At 47.7% G+C, this 17,814-nt stretch overlaps 1 protein-coding gene across 1 annotated transcript in view; it reads left to right on the forward strand.

The window, feature by feature from the left end:
- VWF (von Willebrand factor) overlaps positions 1-17,814 on the forward strand; it is a 161,496-nt gene that overhangs the window by 13,922 nt on the left and 129,760 nt on the right. The window contains exons 6-8 of the mRNA XM_054177869.1: positions 2,008-2,132; positions 10,122-10,338; positions 15,503-15,625. Coding sequence (XP_054033844.1) covers positions 2,008-2,132; positions 10,122-10,338; positions 15,503-15,625 — 465 coding nt within the window. The remainder of the gene's footprint in view (positions 1-2,007; positions 2,133-10,121; positions 10,339-15,502; positions 15,626-17,814) is intronic.

Raw genomic sequence — 17,814 nt, forward strand, 5'->3', positions numbered from 1 at the left:
GTTGGGACAGAGAAGCATGCTTCAGGGCACCCTACAAGGACAAGGTGAAGGAGCTGGGGTTGTTCAGCCTGGAGAAGAGAAGGCTCCAAGGAGACTTACAAGCAACCTTCCAGTAGCTGAAGGGGGCTCCAAGAAGGCTGCAGAGGGACTGTTTGCAAAGGCCTGCAGTGACAGGATGAGGGACAATGGTTTGAAATAAAAGAGCAGATTTAGATTGGATGTGAGGAACAAGTTCTTTAGCATGAGTGTGGTGGAACACAGCAACAGAGACGTAGTTGAGGTCCCATCCCTGGAGATATTCAAGGTGAGGCTGGACAGGGGTCTGGGCAACCTGATCTAGTGGAGGACATCCCTGCTGAATGGAAGGGGATTGGACTAGATGAGCTTTGGAGTTCCCTTCCAACCCAAACCGTTCCGTGATCTTACACAAAAATCGCATGGGCTCAAGCAATTATGGTATCTAAATTTCTTTGCCCACAAGATGTAGTTTCAGATAAGAGAAAAATCAAGGCTGATTGGGATCAGGAATGATCATACTTTGGTTAGGGAGAACAGCTTTATTTATTTATCTATGTATTTATTCTTTTTATTGTTTGCTCTCCCTCTCTGATGTCTTGGTGAGACTCTGGAACAGGTTGTCTAGGGAGGCTGTGGATGCTCTCTCCCTGAAGGTGTTCAAGGCCAGGCTGGAGAGAGCCTTGAACAACCCTGTCTAGTGTGAAGTGTCCCTGCCCATGGCAGGGGGATTGGAACTAGATGACTTTTAAGGTCCCTCCCAGCCTAAACCTTTCTGTGATTCCATGATTCCATATGTTTTATTGACAGCTTTTAAACAGTAGGAAAATGTGTAGGCATGCTTAGACTTCTGCAGATTAAAGCTGACCAGCAAATAACTTCTGTGCTCATGCATGCATGGAAAGTGCTGGGAGCTGCCTTCTACAGGCTTTAGTCTGTCCTTCAGCTCAGAGAAGTCCTCTGCAAGAGTCAGTCCAGATGATTGGAAGTGCCTTTTCTAGAGTGAGTCTACCTGGGATAGAAATTAATTGGATACAGCAGTCTTAATTTTTAGAAGGATCTTTCAGTAGACTGTGGTCTAGAAGGGCTCTGCAGAGGGACCTCGACCGACTGGACAGATGGGCAGAGTCCAACGGGATGGCATTCAACAAACCCAAGTGCCAGGTGCTGCACTTTGGCCATGGCAACCCCATGCAGAGCTACAGGCTGGGGGCAGAGTGGCTGGAGAGCTGCCAAACAGAGAGGGACCTGGGGGTGATGATTGACAGCCGCCTAAACATGAGCCAGCAGTGTGCCCAGGTGGCCAAGAAGGCCAAAGGCATCCTGGCCTGCATCAGGAACAGTGTGGCCAGCAGGAGCAGGGAGGTCATTGTGCCCCTGGACTCTGCATTGGTTAGGCCACACCTTGAGTACTGTGTCCAGTTCTGGGCCCCTAGTTTAGGAAGGACATCGAGACACTTGAACGTGTCCAGAGAAGGGCAACAAGGCTGGGGAGGGGTCTGGAGCACAGCCCTGTGAGGAGAGGCTGAGGGAGCTGGGGTTGCTTAGCCTGGAGGAGGCTCAGGGGAGACCTCATTGCTCTCTACAACTACCTGAAGGGTGGTTGTAGCCAGGAAGGGGTTGGTCTCTTCTCCCAGGCAACCAGCACCAGAACAAGAGGACACAGTCTCAAGCTGCACCAGGGGAAGTTTAGGCTCGAGGTGAGGAGAAAGTTCTTCATTGAGAAAGTCATTCATAATTGGAATGTGCTGCCCAGGGAGGTGGTGGAGTCACCATCCCTGGAGGTGTTGAAGAGGAGATTGGACGTGGCACTTGGTGCCATGGTCTAGTCATGAGTTCTGTGGTGACAGGTTGGACTCAATGATCTTTGAGGTCTCTTCCAACCTTGGTGATACTGTGATACTGTGATATGGCACTGAGAGTAGCCAATGAAACCCACTTGTTGTTCAACCCCCTAAACCTCCCCTCTGTGCTTCTCTTCTTCCTTCTCAGGGAGCCTTGTGGCAAACAGCTATGATTTTGCAAACTCCTGGGCTTTGCACAGTGAAAACAAGCGGTGCAAGAGAGTGCAGACTCCAAGCAACACCTGCAACATTTCATCTGACATTGCAGAGAAGGTTGGTGCCATGAGATAACCCTTCTGCTTTTGGTCCTCCCCTACCTGAAGGCACTTTGCCTGTCCTTTGGCAGAGGAGCACAAACGCTTCCTTGAGTCTATGCCTGTAGCTAATGTGGTCTTCCCTCAGCAAGTGCTTAGGCTGTGAGGCCTGGGAGGGACCCATTTTGGGTTTCTAAGGTGCAGTGGCTCTGAAGGTGGCTACATGGGGCATTGGTAGTGTGGCCAGCAGGAGCAGGGAGGTCATTGTGCCATGTACTCAGCACTGGTTAGGCCACACCTTGAGTCCTGTGCCCAGTTCTGGGCCCCTCAGTTTAGGAAAGATGTTGAGTTGCTGGAAGGTGTCCAGAGAAGGGCAACAAAACTGGGGAGGGGTTTGGAACACAGCCCTGTAAGGAGAGGCTGAGGGAGCTGGGGTTGCTTAGCCTGGAGAGGAGGAGGCCCAGGGGAACCTTCTTGCTCTCTACAACTACCTGAAGGGAGGTTGTAGGCAGGTGGGGGTTGGTCTCTTCTCCCAGGCAAGCAGCACCAGAACAAGAAGACACAGTCTCAAGCTGCGCCAGGGGAGGTTTGGGCTGGATGTTAGGAGGAAGTTCTTCACAGAGAGAGTTGCTAGCCATTGGAATGTGCTGCCCAGGGAGGTGGTGGAGTCACCACCCCTGGAGGTGTTCAAGAGGGGATTGGACGTGGCACTTGGTTTCCTGGTTTAGTAGTCATGAGGTGTTGGGTGACAGGTTGGACTTGATGATCTTTGAGGTCTCTTCCAACCTTATTGATTCTCTTCTCTTCTCTTCTCTTCTCTTCTCTTCTCTTCTCTTCTCTTCTCTTCTCTTCTCTTCTCTTCTCTTCTCTTCTCTTCTCTTCTCTTCTCTTCTCTTCTCTTCTCTTCTCTTCTCTTCTCTTCTCTTCTCTTCTCTTCTCTTCTCTGAATTTTATCATGTTCATCCAAGTTTAAGGCTTAAAAAAATGTCAGCACTGCAGCTGAGGTCATGGAGTGGCATGCAGGGTGAAGCCCTGCCTGTCTGATGGGCAGGCTGCATCAGTTGTGAGTTTTATACAGATAGTGTTTAAAATTGGTGGGTTTGTGGGATAACATTTGCTCTCTCACAAACTAGGTGCAATTATCTTCTGCCTCATGTGAGCTCCTGATCTCACCGCATTTGAAGCTGGCTTAATGTATTCACTGTGCAAGAGTAAGCACAGTGCTATTAATAGAAATCCAGCCAAACCAGTCCCTCTGAAGAATGCAGGGCTTCTTAATGGTCTGCTTTGTTTGTTTGCCTCAGCTTCAGGAATGTAAATCTCCTCCATCTCTCAGCCTCCTTCCCTGCCGGGCAGTCAGCTGCTAGGTGAGGAAAACAACAGCTTTGGTTCAGTGCATCCCTTTTCTCCCCCCCCACTCAGGGTAGATCTGTGGTTTTCTTTGCCCTCTCTGTATCCCACAATTGCATCCTTGGACAGAAGATTTCTGACTTCTTTGCAAGGTGCAACCTCATGAAGTTCAAAAAGGCCAAGTGCAAGGTCCTACACCTGGGTCGGGCAAGCCCCAGCACAAATCCAGGCTGGGTGAGGAGTGGCTCCAGAGCAGTCTGGAGGAGGAGGACTTGGGAGTGTCAGCTGGTGACAAACTCCCCATGAACCAGCAATGGTTGCTGGCAACCCAGCAGGCAGCTGTGTGCTGGGCTGCAGCCAAAGCAGGGAGAGCAGCAGAAAAGGGAGAGGATTCTGCCCCTCTGCTCTGCTGAGATCCCACCTGCAGCACTGCCTCCAGTTCTGGTGCCCCAGAATAAGAAGGACATAGGACTGCTGGAGAGGGTCCAGAGGAAGGCCACAAAAATGATCTAAGGGCTGCAGAACCTCCTCTATGAAAATAGGCTGAGAGAGTTGGGGCTGTTTAATGTGGGGAGAAGGTGGCCCTGGGGAGACCTTAGAGCTCCATTTCAATATCTGAAGGGGACCTACAGGAAGACTGGAGAGGGACTGTTTAGAAGGGCTTGTAGCCATAGGATGAGGGACAATGGGTTGAAACAGGAGCAGGGGAGATTTAGGTTGGATATCAGGGGGAAGTTCTGCACAATGACGGTGGTGAAACACAGGAACAGGTTGCCCAGGGTTGTGGCTGAGGCCTTGTCTGTGATGACATTCAAGATCAGACTGGATGCAGCCCTGGGCAGCCTGCTCTGGTTGGAGATGAATGGAATGGAATGGAATAGAACAGAATAGAATAGAATAGAATAGAATTAACCAGGTTGGAAAAGATCTTTGAGATCATCAAGTCCAGCCTGCTGACTGCAGAGGGGATGGACAGGACGACCTTTGAGGGTCCCTTCCAACCCAGTGCAACCTGTGAAGCTGTTAGTTTTTAGGTTGTACCTCCCTAATGGCAAATGTTAAGCAACAGACAAATGCAGTTCATGCAGCAGCAGAAAGCAATGCCACAGAAATGGGAAGAATGCAGAAAATTCCACCTACAGCTCTGTGTTGGGACTGAGGCAGAAAGGAGGTCATCAAGTTTGTGGTTGCTACAGGCTGTGAGTGCCAGGACATTGCCAACCCATTTAAAGAACCAACACAGGACTCATGCAGAATTCAAGGGAGAAGTTGCATTTTGGATGCTGCAGTCAGGTCTGCTACTTTCAATCTTACAGCCACTTGTACCTTAAGTACTGTTTCAGCTTGAGGCTTTGCTTCCTGGTCTGTTGAGTTTTGACAGAACAAGAGGGAATGGCCTCAAGCTGTGACTGGGGAGGTTTAGACTGGACACTAGGAAAGATTTTTCCTAGCAAGAGTGGTCAGGCATTGGAATGTGCTGCCCAGGGAGGTGGTTGATTCCCCAAGCAAGGATGTGTTTAAAGGTGGTTTGGATGTGGTGCTTGGGGATCTGGTTTAGGGGTGACCCTTGTAGAGCAGGGTTCTTGGTTGGACTTGGTGATCCTGAGGGTCGTTTCCAACCTGAATGTTTCTGTGATTCTGTGATATTTTGGTCTCTGTGTAGAGCTGCTTCCAGGACTGTTGTTCTGTAAGCAGGAATGTTACAGCAGTGGGTGAGCCTGCCAATACCTGTTGCTCACTCTGGGTGTGCATTATCCCATGAACTAAAGAACAAAGACCACTTTTAGTTCACAGGATCACAGGATGTCAAGTGGGTGGAAGGGTCCCAGAGCAGGGCCATACAATCTAGCTCAGGTCACAGAGGCATGCACCCAGTCAGGCCTTGTAAGTCTCCAGAGAAGGAGACTCCACAACCTCTCTGGAGAGCCTGTTCCAGTGCTCTGTGAGCCTTACAGTAAAGAAGTTCCCCCTTGTGTTGAGGTGGAACCTGCTGTGCTGCAGCTTACATCCATTGCTCCTTGTCCTATCACAGGGAGCAAGTGAGCAGAGCCTGTCCCCTCCCTCCTGACCCCCAGCCCTCAGATATTTAGAAACATTTATTAAATCCCCTCTAAGTCTTCTCTTTTCCAGACTAAAAAGCCCCAGGTCCCTCAGCCTCTCCTCACCAGGCAGTGCTCCAGTCCCTTCACCATCCCTGTAGCCCACCACTGGACCCTCTCCAGCAGATCCCTGTCCCTCTTGAACTGGGGAGCCCAAAACTGAATTCAAGTCAGCCTGACTATTGAGTTTTGAAGAAAGCATAAACAAAAATAAAGAATTCACAGAAAGGGTTAAGTTGGAAGACACCACTGGAAGCCATCTAGAATAGAATTAACCAGGCTGAAAAAGACCTTCAAGATCATCAAGTCCAACCCATCACCCAACACCATCTAATCACCAAGTGCCTCATCCAGTCCCTTTTTAAACACTTCCAGTGATGTTGACTCCACCACCTCCCTGGGCAGCACATTCCAATGGCCAATCTCTCTTTCTGTGAAGAACTTCTTCCTAACCTCCCCTGGCACAGCTTGAGACTGTGTCCTCTTGTTCTTATCCATGTAGTCCAACCCCCTGCTTGCAACCAGGCCGTCCTAGCTCAGGTTGCTTTGGTCCTTATCTATTCATGTTTTGAATATCTCCCAGAGTGGTGGCTCCACAACCTCCCTGAACACTTGCTGCAGTCTTTGACCACCCTGGTGGTGAAAGCTTTTTGTTGTGCTTGGTAACTGTTTGGATTTAGCCATATTTCACCTTATGCCCATTTGTTAATCACAACATTGAGATACATCTAAAAAGTGTGACAATTTTAGCTGTAATTCCTTGTGTAAAGACACAGGAACAATTTGGAGCACTTTGAATGGCCAAAAGATGTTTACATAGAGAAAATGATCTGCTTTTGGCTTTCTAATGCGCATCACTTGGTCTATGGATAATCACCTGGAGCTCAGTCATTAGTTGCATTGTTATTCCATAATATCATCTCAGAATGGCTTAGGTTGGAAGGGACCTCAGAGATCCTCTCCTCCAACCTCCCCACCATGGGCAGGGACATCTCTCAACTAGATTCAGCTGCTCAAGGGCTTGCCCAACCTGTCCTTGAACACCCACAGGGAAGAGGCATCCCCAGCCTCCCTGAGTCTCACCACCCTTGTACTCAAGAACTTCTTCCTAAGATCCAGTCCAAACCTGCTCTCCTTCAGCTTCAAACCATTTCCCCTTGTCATGTTTCTAGACGCCCTCATGAAAAGAGGTCTCTTCCAACCTGGTTGATTCTGTGATTCTGTGAAAAGTCCCTCTGCAGCCTTCCTGTTGGACCCCTTCAGGTATTGGAAGGCAGCTCTAAGGTCCCCCCAGAGTTTGCTCTTCTCCAGGCTGAACAATCCCAGCTCCCTCAGCCTGTCCTCATAGAAGAGGTGCTCTAGCCCATGGATCATCTTTGTGGCCTCCTCTGGACTTGCTAGAACAGTTCTGTGTCCTTCTTATGCTGGGGACACCAGAACTGGAGGCAGGATTTGAGGTGTGGTCTCAGCAGAGCAGAGTCAAGGGGCAGGATCCCCTCTCCTGCCCTGCTGGCCACACTCCTCTGGCTGCAGCCCAGCACACAGCTGCCTTCTGGGCTGCATGAGGGCACTGCTGGCTCCTGGGGAGCTTCTCACCAACCAACACCTTCAAGCCTCTTTCTTCAGAGGTACCCTCAACCCAAGCCCAAGACTAAAGAACAATATGGGGAGGTGGGGGGGGGTGGGGTGGGGGGAGGAGATGTTGTGGGTTGTTTCTTTCCTGTGTGGAATTTATTCAGGAAGGCATTTTAGCATCTAACATTTACTCATTATACACATGGTCACAAAAGATTGTTTCTACCACTTTTAATGTTTAGTGGAATACACAGAGGCTGAGTTCTGTTGCAATATTGCAGTTTATTACCTTTTTAACAAGGATATTACCTTATTAAGGTTATTAATGGATTCACTGCATATACTGCTCTTCTATTGCATTTGATAGTATCTGCACCAAGGCTTTGATCCAGGAGTTGCTACACTGCTCATCCTCTGAATGCTTCTTAGTTCACTTTTCATTATATCACTTTCATCTTCAAGTGCTGCTTTAAGAGCTTTTTTGGCTGCTTCTGTTGTTACTTCCACCCTGAGGGTAGGACCTAATAGTGGCTTTCCAGTAGCTGAAGGAGGCCTCCAAGAAGGCTGCAGCAGGGGCATCCTCCACTAGAGCAGGTTGCTCAGAGCCTTATCAAGCATGACTTTGAATGTCTCCAGGGGTGGGGCCTCCTGGGCAACCCATTCAAGTGTTCCACCACACTCATGCTAAAGAACTTGTTCCTCACATCCAATCTAAATCTGCTCTCCTCTCATTTTAAACCATTGCTCTTCGTCCTTTCACTGCAGTCCTTTGCAGACAGTCCCTCTGCAGCCTTCTTGGAGGCCCCCTTCAGATTTTCTCTAACCATGACCAATTATTAGGAGATTAAAGTTGAGCTTCAACTTTTTGTGTAAGGGTTATCAGAGAAAAGAAATTTTCCTCTTGTCTAAACTCAGGGCATCCTTTCTGAAATCTGCACTGAGGACCTCAGCCTCACTGCCTGTGATGTAATGCATGCTTAAAAGAAAGTATTTGGGAACCTTCAATGGAGACCTTAGCCAGAAACTAAGTTTTCATAGAATCATAGAATCAATAAGGATGAAAAAGACCTCAGAGATCATCAAGTCCAACCTGTCACCCAACACCTCATGATTACTAAACCATGGCACCAAGTGCCATGTCCAATCCCCTCTTGAACACCTCCAGGGATGGTGACTCCACCACCTCCCTGGGCAGCACATTCCAATGGCTAACAACTCTCTCTGGGAAGAACTTTCTCTTCACCTCCAGCCTAAACTTCCCCTGGCACAGCTTGAGACTGTGTCCTCTTGTTCTGGTGCTGGTTGGCTGGGAGAAGAGACCAACCCCCTCCTGGCTACAACCTCCTTTCAGGAAGCTATAGAGAGCAATGAGGTCTCCCTTGAGCATCCTCTTCTCCAGGCTAAACAATCCCAGCTCCCTCAGCCTTTCCTAGTAGGGCTTGTGCTTGAGGCCTCTCTCCAGCCTCGTTGCCCTTCTCTGGACACGTTCAAGTGTCTCAATATCCTTCCTAAACTGAGGGGCCCAGAACTGGACACAGTACTCAAGGTGTGGCCTAACCAGTGCTGAGTACAGGGGGAGAATTCCTTAGGTTTTGTTTCATGTGGAGCAAAGTTTCATCTTGGCTTGCTGCTGTCTGAAAGGAGAGGTTTTGGCACCCTGTCTCCACCTCACCATGCAGTCCTCTCCTTACACTAAGCTGCTATTGTGCTGGCAGAACAAGAGCAGAACAAATTGCTTTTCTTCCCTGGGTTTTTATTTGCTGTGCTTTGGTTTCTCTTCTGCCTTTCATCTGAGTTAAATCGAGCTGTTGTGCATTGGGCAAGCCAGCAGGAGAGACAGGAACACGTGGCCAGAAGTGGGAGACACATTTGATTCCCTGAATTTGAGTCAGACTTGATCTTTCACTCATTATCTAAAAGTGGGTCTGGTCACTCTTTCTTTCTTTCTTTCTTCTTCTTCTTAACTACCTCAGCTGTAAGTGTCTCCTCTCTCTGATCTCTCTGTTTTCCTGCTATTCCAGACACTGTCTGGCTCTTCCCTGGTGTGGCAGTTTAAGGCTGTGCTTAGGAAAACCTTCCACAGGTTGAGCAGAAAAGTAGCAGAATGTAAATAGAATAGAATAGAATAGAATAGAATAGAATAGAATAGAATAGACCAGGTTGGAAGAGACCTTCAAGATCATCGTGTCCAACCTATCAACCAATCCAACACCACCTAATCAACTATCACAGTATCACAGCATCACCAGGGCTGGAAGAGACCTCAAAGATCATCGAGTCCAACCTGTCACCCCAGACCTCCTGACTAGACCATGGCACCAAGTGCCACGTCCAATCCCCTCTTGCCAGTGGATGGAAAGAGGAAAATAACAATAAGGTCCAAATAATCCCAGTGGTCTGAGAAATAACACGAGGTTAGTTGTGCAAATTAATTCTCTTTTCAGTTCCTTAGCTCTAGCAGATGCTCCCTGGTGCTTCTGCTGGCTTGCTGACCTTGGCTGTGTTCTTTGTTGTGGTTAAGTACTAACAGCAGCTCTCTCCTTGTCTCTCTTGTACTTTGTATGGGGGAGAAGGGGAGCAGTGAGGGGGAAGCTGTTGGTAACCCCCTGGTTTTGTCCAGGGGGGTTCTTGTGTTTATAGATTGTAAATCTGTTTAAATATTGAATATTTTGGACATAGTCATTGCATTCCATATTTCTAGATTGTAGTGGTGCTTGTGAATACAGCTTCATTTGCTTTCCAACTGAGCTGGTCTGGCAATTTTACGGTGGGGGCTAAATTCAACCCATCACACCTGGGTAGGACACAGTTCTGTGCTTCCCTTCTTTTGCTAACTGATGTGTTTCTGCATAGAATCATAGAACAGTGTTGACTGTGTTGGGAAAAAGAATCTGGATTTTTCTCCCTTCTTCCTGAGACTTATAGTAACTCATTTTGTGCCCTTTTCTCTCTCTCTCCCCCTTTGTTCTTCACTTGCTGTGCAGGGTGTCATGGAAACCTGCCAGCTGCTAAGAACGTCTTCGACCTTCTCCCGGTGCCACCATCGAGTCGATCCAGAGCCATACATCGAGCTGTGTGAGAGAGATGTCTGCTCCTGTAGACAGCACATGGACTGTCATTGCTCAGTGTTCCTTGACTATGCAAGGAGCTGTGCTCAGGAAGGAGTGATTCTGGATGGGTGGCCTGAAGAGAGCTCATGCAGTAAGCTGACAGGTTTATTCCTAGTTCCTTACCCCACACGAGATCACAGTTGTCTGGTAGCTCTCTGCTCTGTAGCTAAGAACAACTACTGCACTTTTAGGATGTTGATTGCAATCTGAAGTGTCTCTCACTTTGATTTTTCTGAGGGGCCTTTATTTGCTTCCCCTTTCAGCTGTTCATCACCTACCTTTTTCTCCAAGTTATCCCTCGGGCAGGATTGTTTGAAGCATATATGGGGAACAGCCTGAGCTGTTACAGCTCTCTCACCATGATTTATGAAGTCAGTGAAGACTTCATTGATGCATAAAGGAGTAGACAGTGTGTTCAGGAGCTTCTTCACATATGGCTGAGATGTGCTGGGTTACCCAGCCTTCACTCCCAAGTCAGCATCCTCATGACAGACTCCCCTTGACATTTTCTCATAAAGACAATGGCTTCATCTTTATTTACCTGAAACAATTACACTGAAATTAAAATGCTGAAGAGCAGTCTGGAGGAGAAGGACTTGGACTTGTCATTTGGTGACAAACTCCCCATGAGCCAGCCCAGAAGGCAGCTGTGTGCTGGGCTGCATCCAAAGCAGGGAGAGCAGCAGGATGGGGAGGGGATTCTGCCCCTTTGCTCTGCTGAGACCCTACCTGCAGTACTGCTTCCAATTCTGATGCCCCCAGCATAAGAGGGGCATGGAGCTGCTGGAGCATGGCCAGAGGTCACAGATGTGATCAGAGGGCTGGAGAACCTCCCCTATGGGGACAAGCTGAGGGAGTTGAGTCATTCAGCCTGGAGAAAAGAAGGCTCTGAGGAGGCCTTAGAGCAGCCTTCCAGTGCAAGAAAGCCAGGAAGGGACATTTGACAAGTGATAGGATGAGAGGGAATGGATTGAAGCTTGAGGAGGGCAGATTGAGACTGAAGAGTAGGATGAAATTCTTTACACTGAGGGTGGGGACACCCTGGAACAGGTTGCCCAGGGAGGCTGTGGATGCATCCTTCCTGCAGGTGTTCAAGGCCAGCTTGGGTGAGGCCTTGAGCAACCTGGTCTGGCAGAAGGTATCCCTGCCTATGTCAGGGGGGTTGGAACTGGGTGAGCTTGAAGGTCCCTTCCAACCTAAGCCATTCTACAAATAAGAATCCCTGTTGATTTTCTTAAGCCTGAGGATGTGCAGGCTACAGATGCTGATTGCACCTTGAAATGCTGCCTTTATTAGCCCAAGGTTGCTGAGGTCAGAGGTCCTGATTGCATCTCTGCTGAGGTTTTGTAACAAGGAAGTGCATAGCTGGACTCACATGGGCTGTGTTTATAGAGGAAAGGTCATGTTTGCAGCCAGCACTGCTGTGCACTTCTAGCTCCATGGAGAAGCCCAGTGAAATACATGACCACAGAAAGGAGTAAATCAATCACCTAATGTCATTACCTCAATGATTTTTTCTCCTGTGTTTACGTTGCACAGGAAGGATCATTTTGCCAGGATGTCTCTGTAAATTGATTTCATGGGATAACTGCATGATTGGTACTGACAGTATTTTTCCTCTGGTAAAAAAAAGATGCTACCTTTGGGCATCACAGAAGAAAACTCTGCCTTCAGGTTATGGTTAGGGCAGGAGGATTCTGCCAAGCACTTATTCAAGGGATTCATAGATTCCTAGAATGGTTTAGGTTGGAAGGGACCTTAACTATCACTTAGTTCCAACCCCCCTGCCATGGGGGGGGGGGGGGGGGGGGGGGGTTGCCACTGGACCAGACTGCTCAAGGCCTCATCCAACCTGAACTTTTCCACCTCCAGGGAAGTGATATCTGTTCCAGTGTGTTCCCACCCTCACTGTAAAGAATTTCTTCCTAATCTCCCATCTAAATCTGCTCTTCTCAACTTAAATCCATTCCCTCTTGTCCTATCACTACAAGCCCTTGTGAAAAGTCCCTTTCTGGCTTTTTTTTGTAGCCTTCTTCAGGTACTGGAAGGCTGCCCTAAGGTCTTCCTGGAGCCTTCTCTTCTCCAGGCTGAACAGCCCCAACTCTCTCAGCCTGGGACTTCTGAAAAGGAATCTGATGAAAACATGCCTTCTTGCTAAGGGTGCAAGCTAGAGAGCCTGTTTTTGCTAGGTCTGTCTCTAACTGAAGCCATGAATGAGGTGAACTGCTCCTGAGTATTTCAGGGCTCACCATCTAACCCTTAACTTCACAAGTCAGGGAAAAGAGAAGTGGCTTGCTATGACATCTGGAGCTCCAGCTCTGGAGCCCTCAACACAGGGAGGACATGGACCTGATGGAGCAGGTCCAGAGGAGGGCCGTAAAAATGATCAGGGGGTTGGAGCAGCTCAGCAGGTTGAGGGAGCTGGGGCTGTTCAGCCTAGAGAAGAGAAGGCTCCAGGCAGACCTAAGAGCAGCCTTCCAGTAGCTGAAGGGGGCAGAGGGACTGCTTGCAAAGGCCTGCAGTGACAGGACGAGGGACAATGGTTTGAAATGAGAGAAGATCAGCTTTCCAATACCTGAAGGGGCCCTACAAGAAAGAAGAAGACTGTTTACAAAGGCCTGCAGTGACAGGATGAGGGGCAATGGCTTCAGAATAGAGAAGAGGATTGGAAGGTAGGAACAAGTTCATTAGCAAGAGGGTGATGGAAGACAGGAACAGGTTACCCAGGGAGGTATTTGAGGACCCATCCCTGGAGATATTCAAGGTGAGGCTGGAGAGGGCTCTGGGAAACCTGATCTAGTGGAGGACATCCCTGCTAACGGCAGAGGGGTTGGACTGAATGACTTTTGGAGGTTGCTTCCAACCTAAACCTTTCTATAATTCTCTGATTCATCTTGTTTATGATACTTTCTCAGGAGATAATGACAGTTACATGAGTGGCATGAAATTGCTGTCTACAACTACCTGAAGGGAGGTTGTAGCCAAGTGGGGGATGGTCTCCTCTCCCAGGCAACGAGCACCAGAACAAGAGGACACAGTCTCAAGCTGTGCCAGGGGAGGTTTAGGCTGGAGGTGAGGAGAAAGTTCTTCACTGAGAGAATTGTTAGCCATTGGAATGTGCTGCCCAGGGAGGTGGTGGAGTCACCATCCCTGGAGGTGTTTAGGAAGAGACTGGATGAGGCACTTGGTGCCATGGTTTAGTTGTTTAGATGGTGTTGGGTGATAGGTTGGACCTGATGATCTCTGAGGTCTTTTCCAACCTGGTTAATGTTATTCTATTCTAAATGCTCTGCTGCATTGGAAGGCTCCTAGTGCTGGCCACAGTGTACTGGTGCAAGCTAGTCCTCAAGCTCTGGAGCCTCAGAGAACAGAACTGCTCCTCTGTTATCCTCCCACCTCCTTCAGTAGAGGTTTTACTGGGAAAGGGCAGGCTCTAATCTTTCCTTCCCACTCCACACCCACACAGGGTTGTGGGGTATGTCCATGCATGAGAATGAAGGAAGGGCTGTCACTGTGTGCTTGCCTAATGGCCCAGCTCAGATAATGACAGTGGTGAAGATACCACAGGATGGCTGTTTTCCTGGGCTGGCAGTTTGCTGGAATAAAGATGGGATTTCAGGGTTTTAACTGTCTCCCAGTTGCCTCTGGACACACAAACCAGGGTAATTTCACAAATGATTGGAGTAGCTGCATAGTTTAGCTGTGCAGAACATGCTTGTCTATGCAAACTACTTTGATAGTAGTGTGTTTGATTGTTCTTGATGTGAGAAGGCTCCCAGGAGACCTCATTGTGGCCTTCCAGTATCTGAAGGGGTATACAAGAAAGCTGAGGAGGGACATTTTAGGGTGTAAGGGAGTGATAGGACTAGGGGGGATGGGGGGAAAAAATGGGTAGATTCAGATTGGATGTTAGGAAGAAGTTCTTCCCCATGAGGGTGGTGAGACACTGGCACAGGTTGCCCAGGGAGGTGGTGGAAGCCTCACCCCTGGAGGTTTTGAAGGCCAGGCTGGATGTGTCTCTGGGCAACCTGCTGTAGTGTGAGGTGTCCCTGCCCATGTCAGGGGGGTTGGAACTGGATGATCCTTGAAGTCTCTTCCAACCCTGACAATTCTATGAGTCTGTATCCCTGGCCTTAGTAATTTAGACCTTGGGATGTGGTGCTATTGATATGGTGAACCTTTTAGAGTAGGGTTATTGGTTGGGCTTGGTGATCCTGAGGGTCTCTTCCAACCTGAATGTTTTTGTGATTCTGTGATTCAGTTTATTAGCAAAGAATAGAATAGAATAGAATAGAATAGAATAGAATAGAATAGAATAGAATAGAATAGAATAGAATAGAATAGACCTGACCAGGTTGGAAGAGACCTTCAAGATCATCACGTGCAACCTATCATCCAACACCATCTAATCAACTAAACCATTAAAATGGCTTTAATCTCATTGACCAAGAAGGCCAATGGCTTCCTGGCCTGTACCAGGAATAGTGTGGCCAGCAGGAGCAGGGAGGTCATTCTGCCCTGGACTCAGCACTGGTTAGGCTACACCTTGAGTACTGTTTTCAGTTCTGGGCCCCTCAGTTTAGGAAAGATGTTGAGTTGCTGGAAGGTGTCCAGAGAAGGGCAACAAAGCTGGGGAGGGGTCTGGAGCACAGCCCTGTGAGGAGAGGCTGAGGGAGCTGGGGTTGCTTAGCCTGGAGAAGAGGAGGCTCAGGGGAGACCTTCTTGCTCTCTACAAGTAGCTGAAGGGTGGGGGTTGGTCTCTCCTCCCAGGCAAGCAGCACCAGAACAAGAGGACACAGTCTCAGGCTGTGGCAGGGGAGGTTTAGGCTGGATGTTAGGAAGAAGTTCTTCATAGAGAGAGTTGTTAGCCATTGGAATGTGCTGCCCAGGGAGGTGGTGGAGTCACCATCTCTGGAGGTGTTCAAAAAGGGATTGGATGTGGCACTTGAAGCCATAGTTTAGTTAGTCATGAGGTGTTGGGTGACAGGTTGGACTTGATGATCTCTGAGGTCTGTTCCAACCTTATTGATTCTATGATTCTGTGTAGTTACTGTGCAACCTGACAGATGATACTGCAGCACATGGAGTGTTTGGTAAACGTTCTGCTTCTGCAAAAGAAGTCATTGCTTAAAAGAGGATGTGACCTTTGTGTTTTCTTTTAATTGGTGTCTCCATGGCTCAGCCTTTGATAATTAAGGGATTTATCGAAGCATTATGAAGGATTTTACATTTCTAATGTCTTTCAATCATTTCAGGGCCAAGTTGTCCAGCTGGCATGGAATATAAGGAATGCGTGTCCCCTTGTGCCAGAACCTGCCAGAGCCTGAATATCAATGAAGTGTGTCACGGACAATGTGTTGATGGCTGCAGCTGCCCTGGTAATTTATTTATTGGGTTATTTACAGAGAAACACTTGGCAGTGCTGCTACCTATTTGATTAGAAGAAGGAAAGCTGTGTCTTCTCTTAAACTGCCTTCAAGTCAGACACTTCTCTTTTTTTTTCTGGGACCGTGGCCTAAAATAAACCAGCTTCTATGGAGCCTGGATGCTCACTTCATGAAAGGGCCATTTTTCAGAGCCACCTAAAAAGTAAATGCTACTGTGCAAATCAGCACCATCTAATACTCCAGGATTGCCATTCTGGGTGAGGGGCCACTGACACTTTTAGATCCCTGCTGAATTGCTTTTGGTTAGAAGCATCCAGAGAGAGAAAGAAAGAACAGAGCATACACTGAAGGAGTTTCTTGCAGAGAACCAGTGTGTGGAGAGCTCACACTGTAATGCCATAGCTCCTCATGATTTAGATGAAGGAGGTCACCTATTGAATCGTTTGTACAGGAGATTGGATTAGCTTCATGGGCAGGGGGAGTCCAATCATCACAGTCTTCCTTCTCTCTCTGTTGTGTTTAAGATAACTGCAGGAAGAGTTTTCATTCCTGATTTCAAAGCTCCCTAGGCCCCCATTTCTACCTTGTTGGGGGTTTTCTTTCTTTCTTCCTACAATCCTTTCTTTTCATCCTTTCTTTTCATCCTTTCTTTTCTTCCTTTCTTTTCTTCCTTTATTTTCTTCCTTTCCTTCTTTCTTCCTTTCTTCCTTCCTTCCTTCCCTTCTTCCTTCCTTCCTTCCCTTCTTCCCTTCTTCCTTTCTTTCCTTCCTTCTTCCTTCCTCCCTTCCTCTCTCCCTTCCTTCCTTCCTCCCTCCCTCTTTCTTTCTTTCTTTCTTTCTTTCTTTCTTTCTTTCTTTCTTTCTTTCTTTCTTTCTTTCTTTCTTTCTTTCTTTCTCTCTTTCTCTCTTTCTCTCTTTCTCTCTTTCTCTCTTTCTCTCTCTCTTTCTCTCATTCTTTCTCTCTTTCTTTCTCTCTTTCGCTCTTTCTTTCTCTCTTTCTCTCTTTCTTCCCTTTCTTTCTTCCCTTTCTTTCTTCCCTTTCTTTCTCTCTTTCTTTGTTATGGAGAACCAGGAGGATCTGACAGAGGGATTTTGGGGTTAGGATGATGATTAGACCTTTGCTTTGGTTCCCTCCAGTGCTCTAAGAGTGAAAGGATCTGTTTGGCAATGCCTCAGATGTTTTTCCTTAAATGCAGCACCACCACAGTTACTTTATTTGCTGTAAGTGGAGTTACAACTGCCAGGAAAAAAGGTGGATATTCTGTTGTCTTTTGCTCTCTGGAGAGCTTACATCACTCTTAAATTCTCAGCTCTTGTTTTGAATACCTCTCACTGAAAGGATTTTCTCACAGCAAAAATCTTCCCAGGAAGGTCTGTGGGAAGAATGGGAGAAAGAGGCCTTACCTTGTCAGTGGTGACTGCTGATGCCAGGACTAAGGGACAAAAGCTCTGCAGGCAACTGGAAGGAGTCCCTCAAAGAGGAGGGAAAAGAGTTTTCAGCAAACCAAATGTTTTGCCACAGCAGCTCTTTTAAAAACAAAGGAGTACCAACTACCTCTCAACGTGGGGATCTCAGGAAAAGGAACTTGCTCTTTCTTCTATTGCTAGCCTCTAGGTCAATCTCCAACGAATCTTGTAACTCCTCTATACCTCCATTTACCCTTCTAAGAGAAATTGCACATAGAGTAGATAGCTGTAGCTGTGTAATATGGAAACCTTCAGCAGCCAGATCCAAGTTGGGAAGTTGGCTCTTCCTCTTTTTTAGCTCCTGCAGGAGCTGAGAAGAGAAGCCACAGTTCCACATGATAATGTTTCTTTCAGACCCTTTCTGCTAAACATTTATGCAAATATATGTATATATATATATATATTTCATTCCCTACTTTGTCTCCTGTCCTCTTACAACAACTACAAAACCTGTCTGGGCATCCCTGACTGCAGTCATTGAGCTGCTTGTATTTTTTTCAACAGTCAGCTTTCTAGACCAGCTCTAATCAACCCTGACTGAATTGTATGCTCCAATATGTGTGTCTTGCACTTGCTAAGCAAATAGCTCTTCTGAGAACACCTTCTGAGAACTCTTCTGAGAGTGCTCTGTTCAGTACATCTGAGGGAGAGGTAGTACCAGAAGGAAAGTAAACACCAGCCCCTGTGAGGCTTTTTGGACTTTTTTTCTCCCTG

The sequence above is a fragment of the Dryobates pubescens genome, chromosome Z (assembly GCF_014839835.1).
Source record: "Dryobates pubescens isolate bDryPub1 chromosome Z, bDryPub1.pri, whole genome shotgun sequence".
In the NCBI taxonomy this organism is placed as follows: Eukaryota; Metazoa; Chordata; class Aves; order Piciformes; family Picidae; genus Dryobates; species Dryobates pubescens.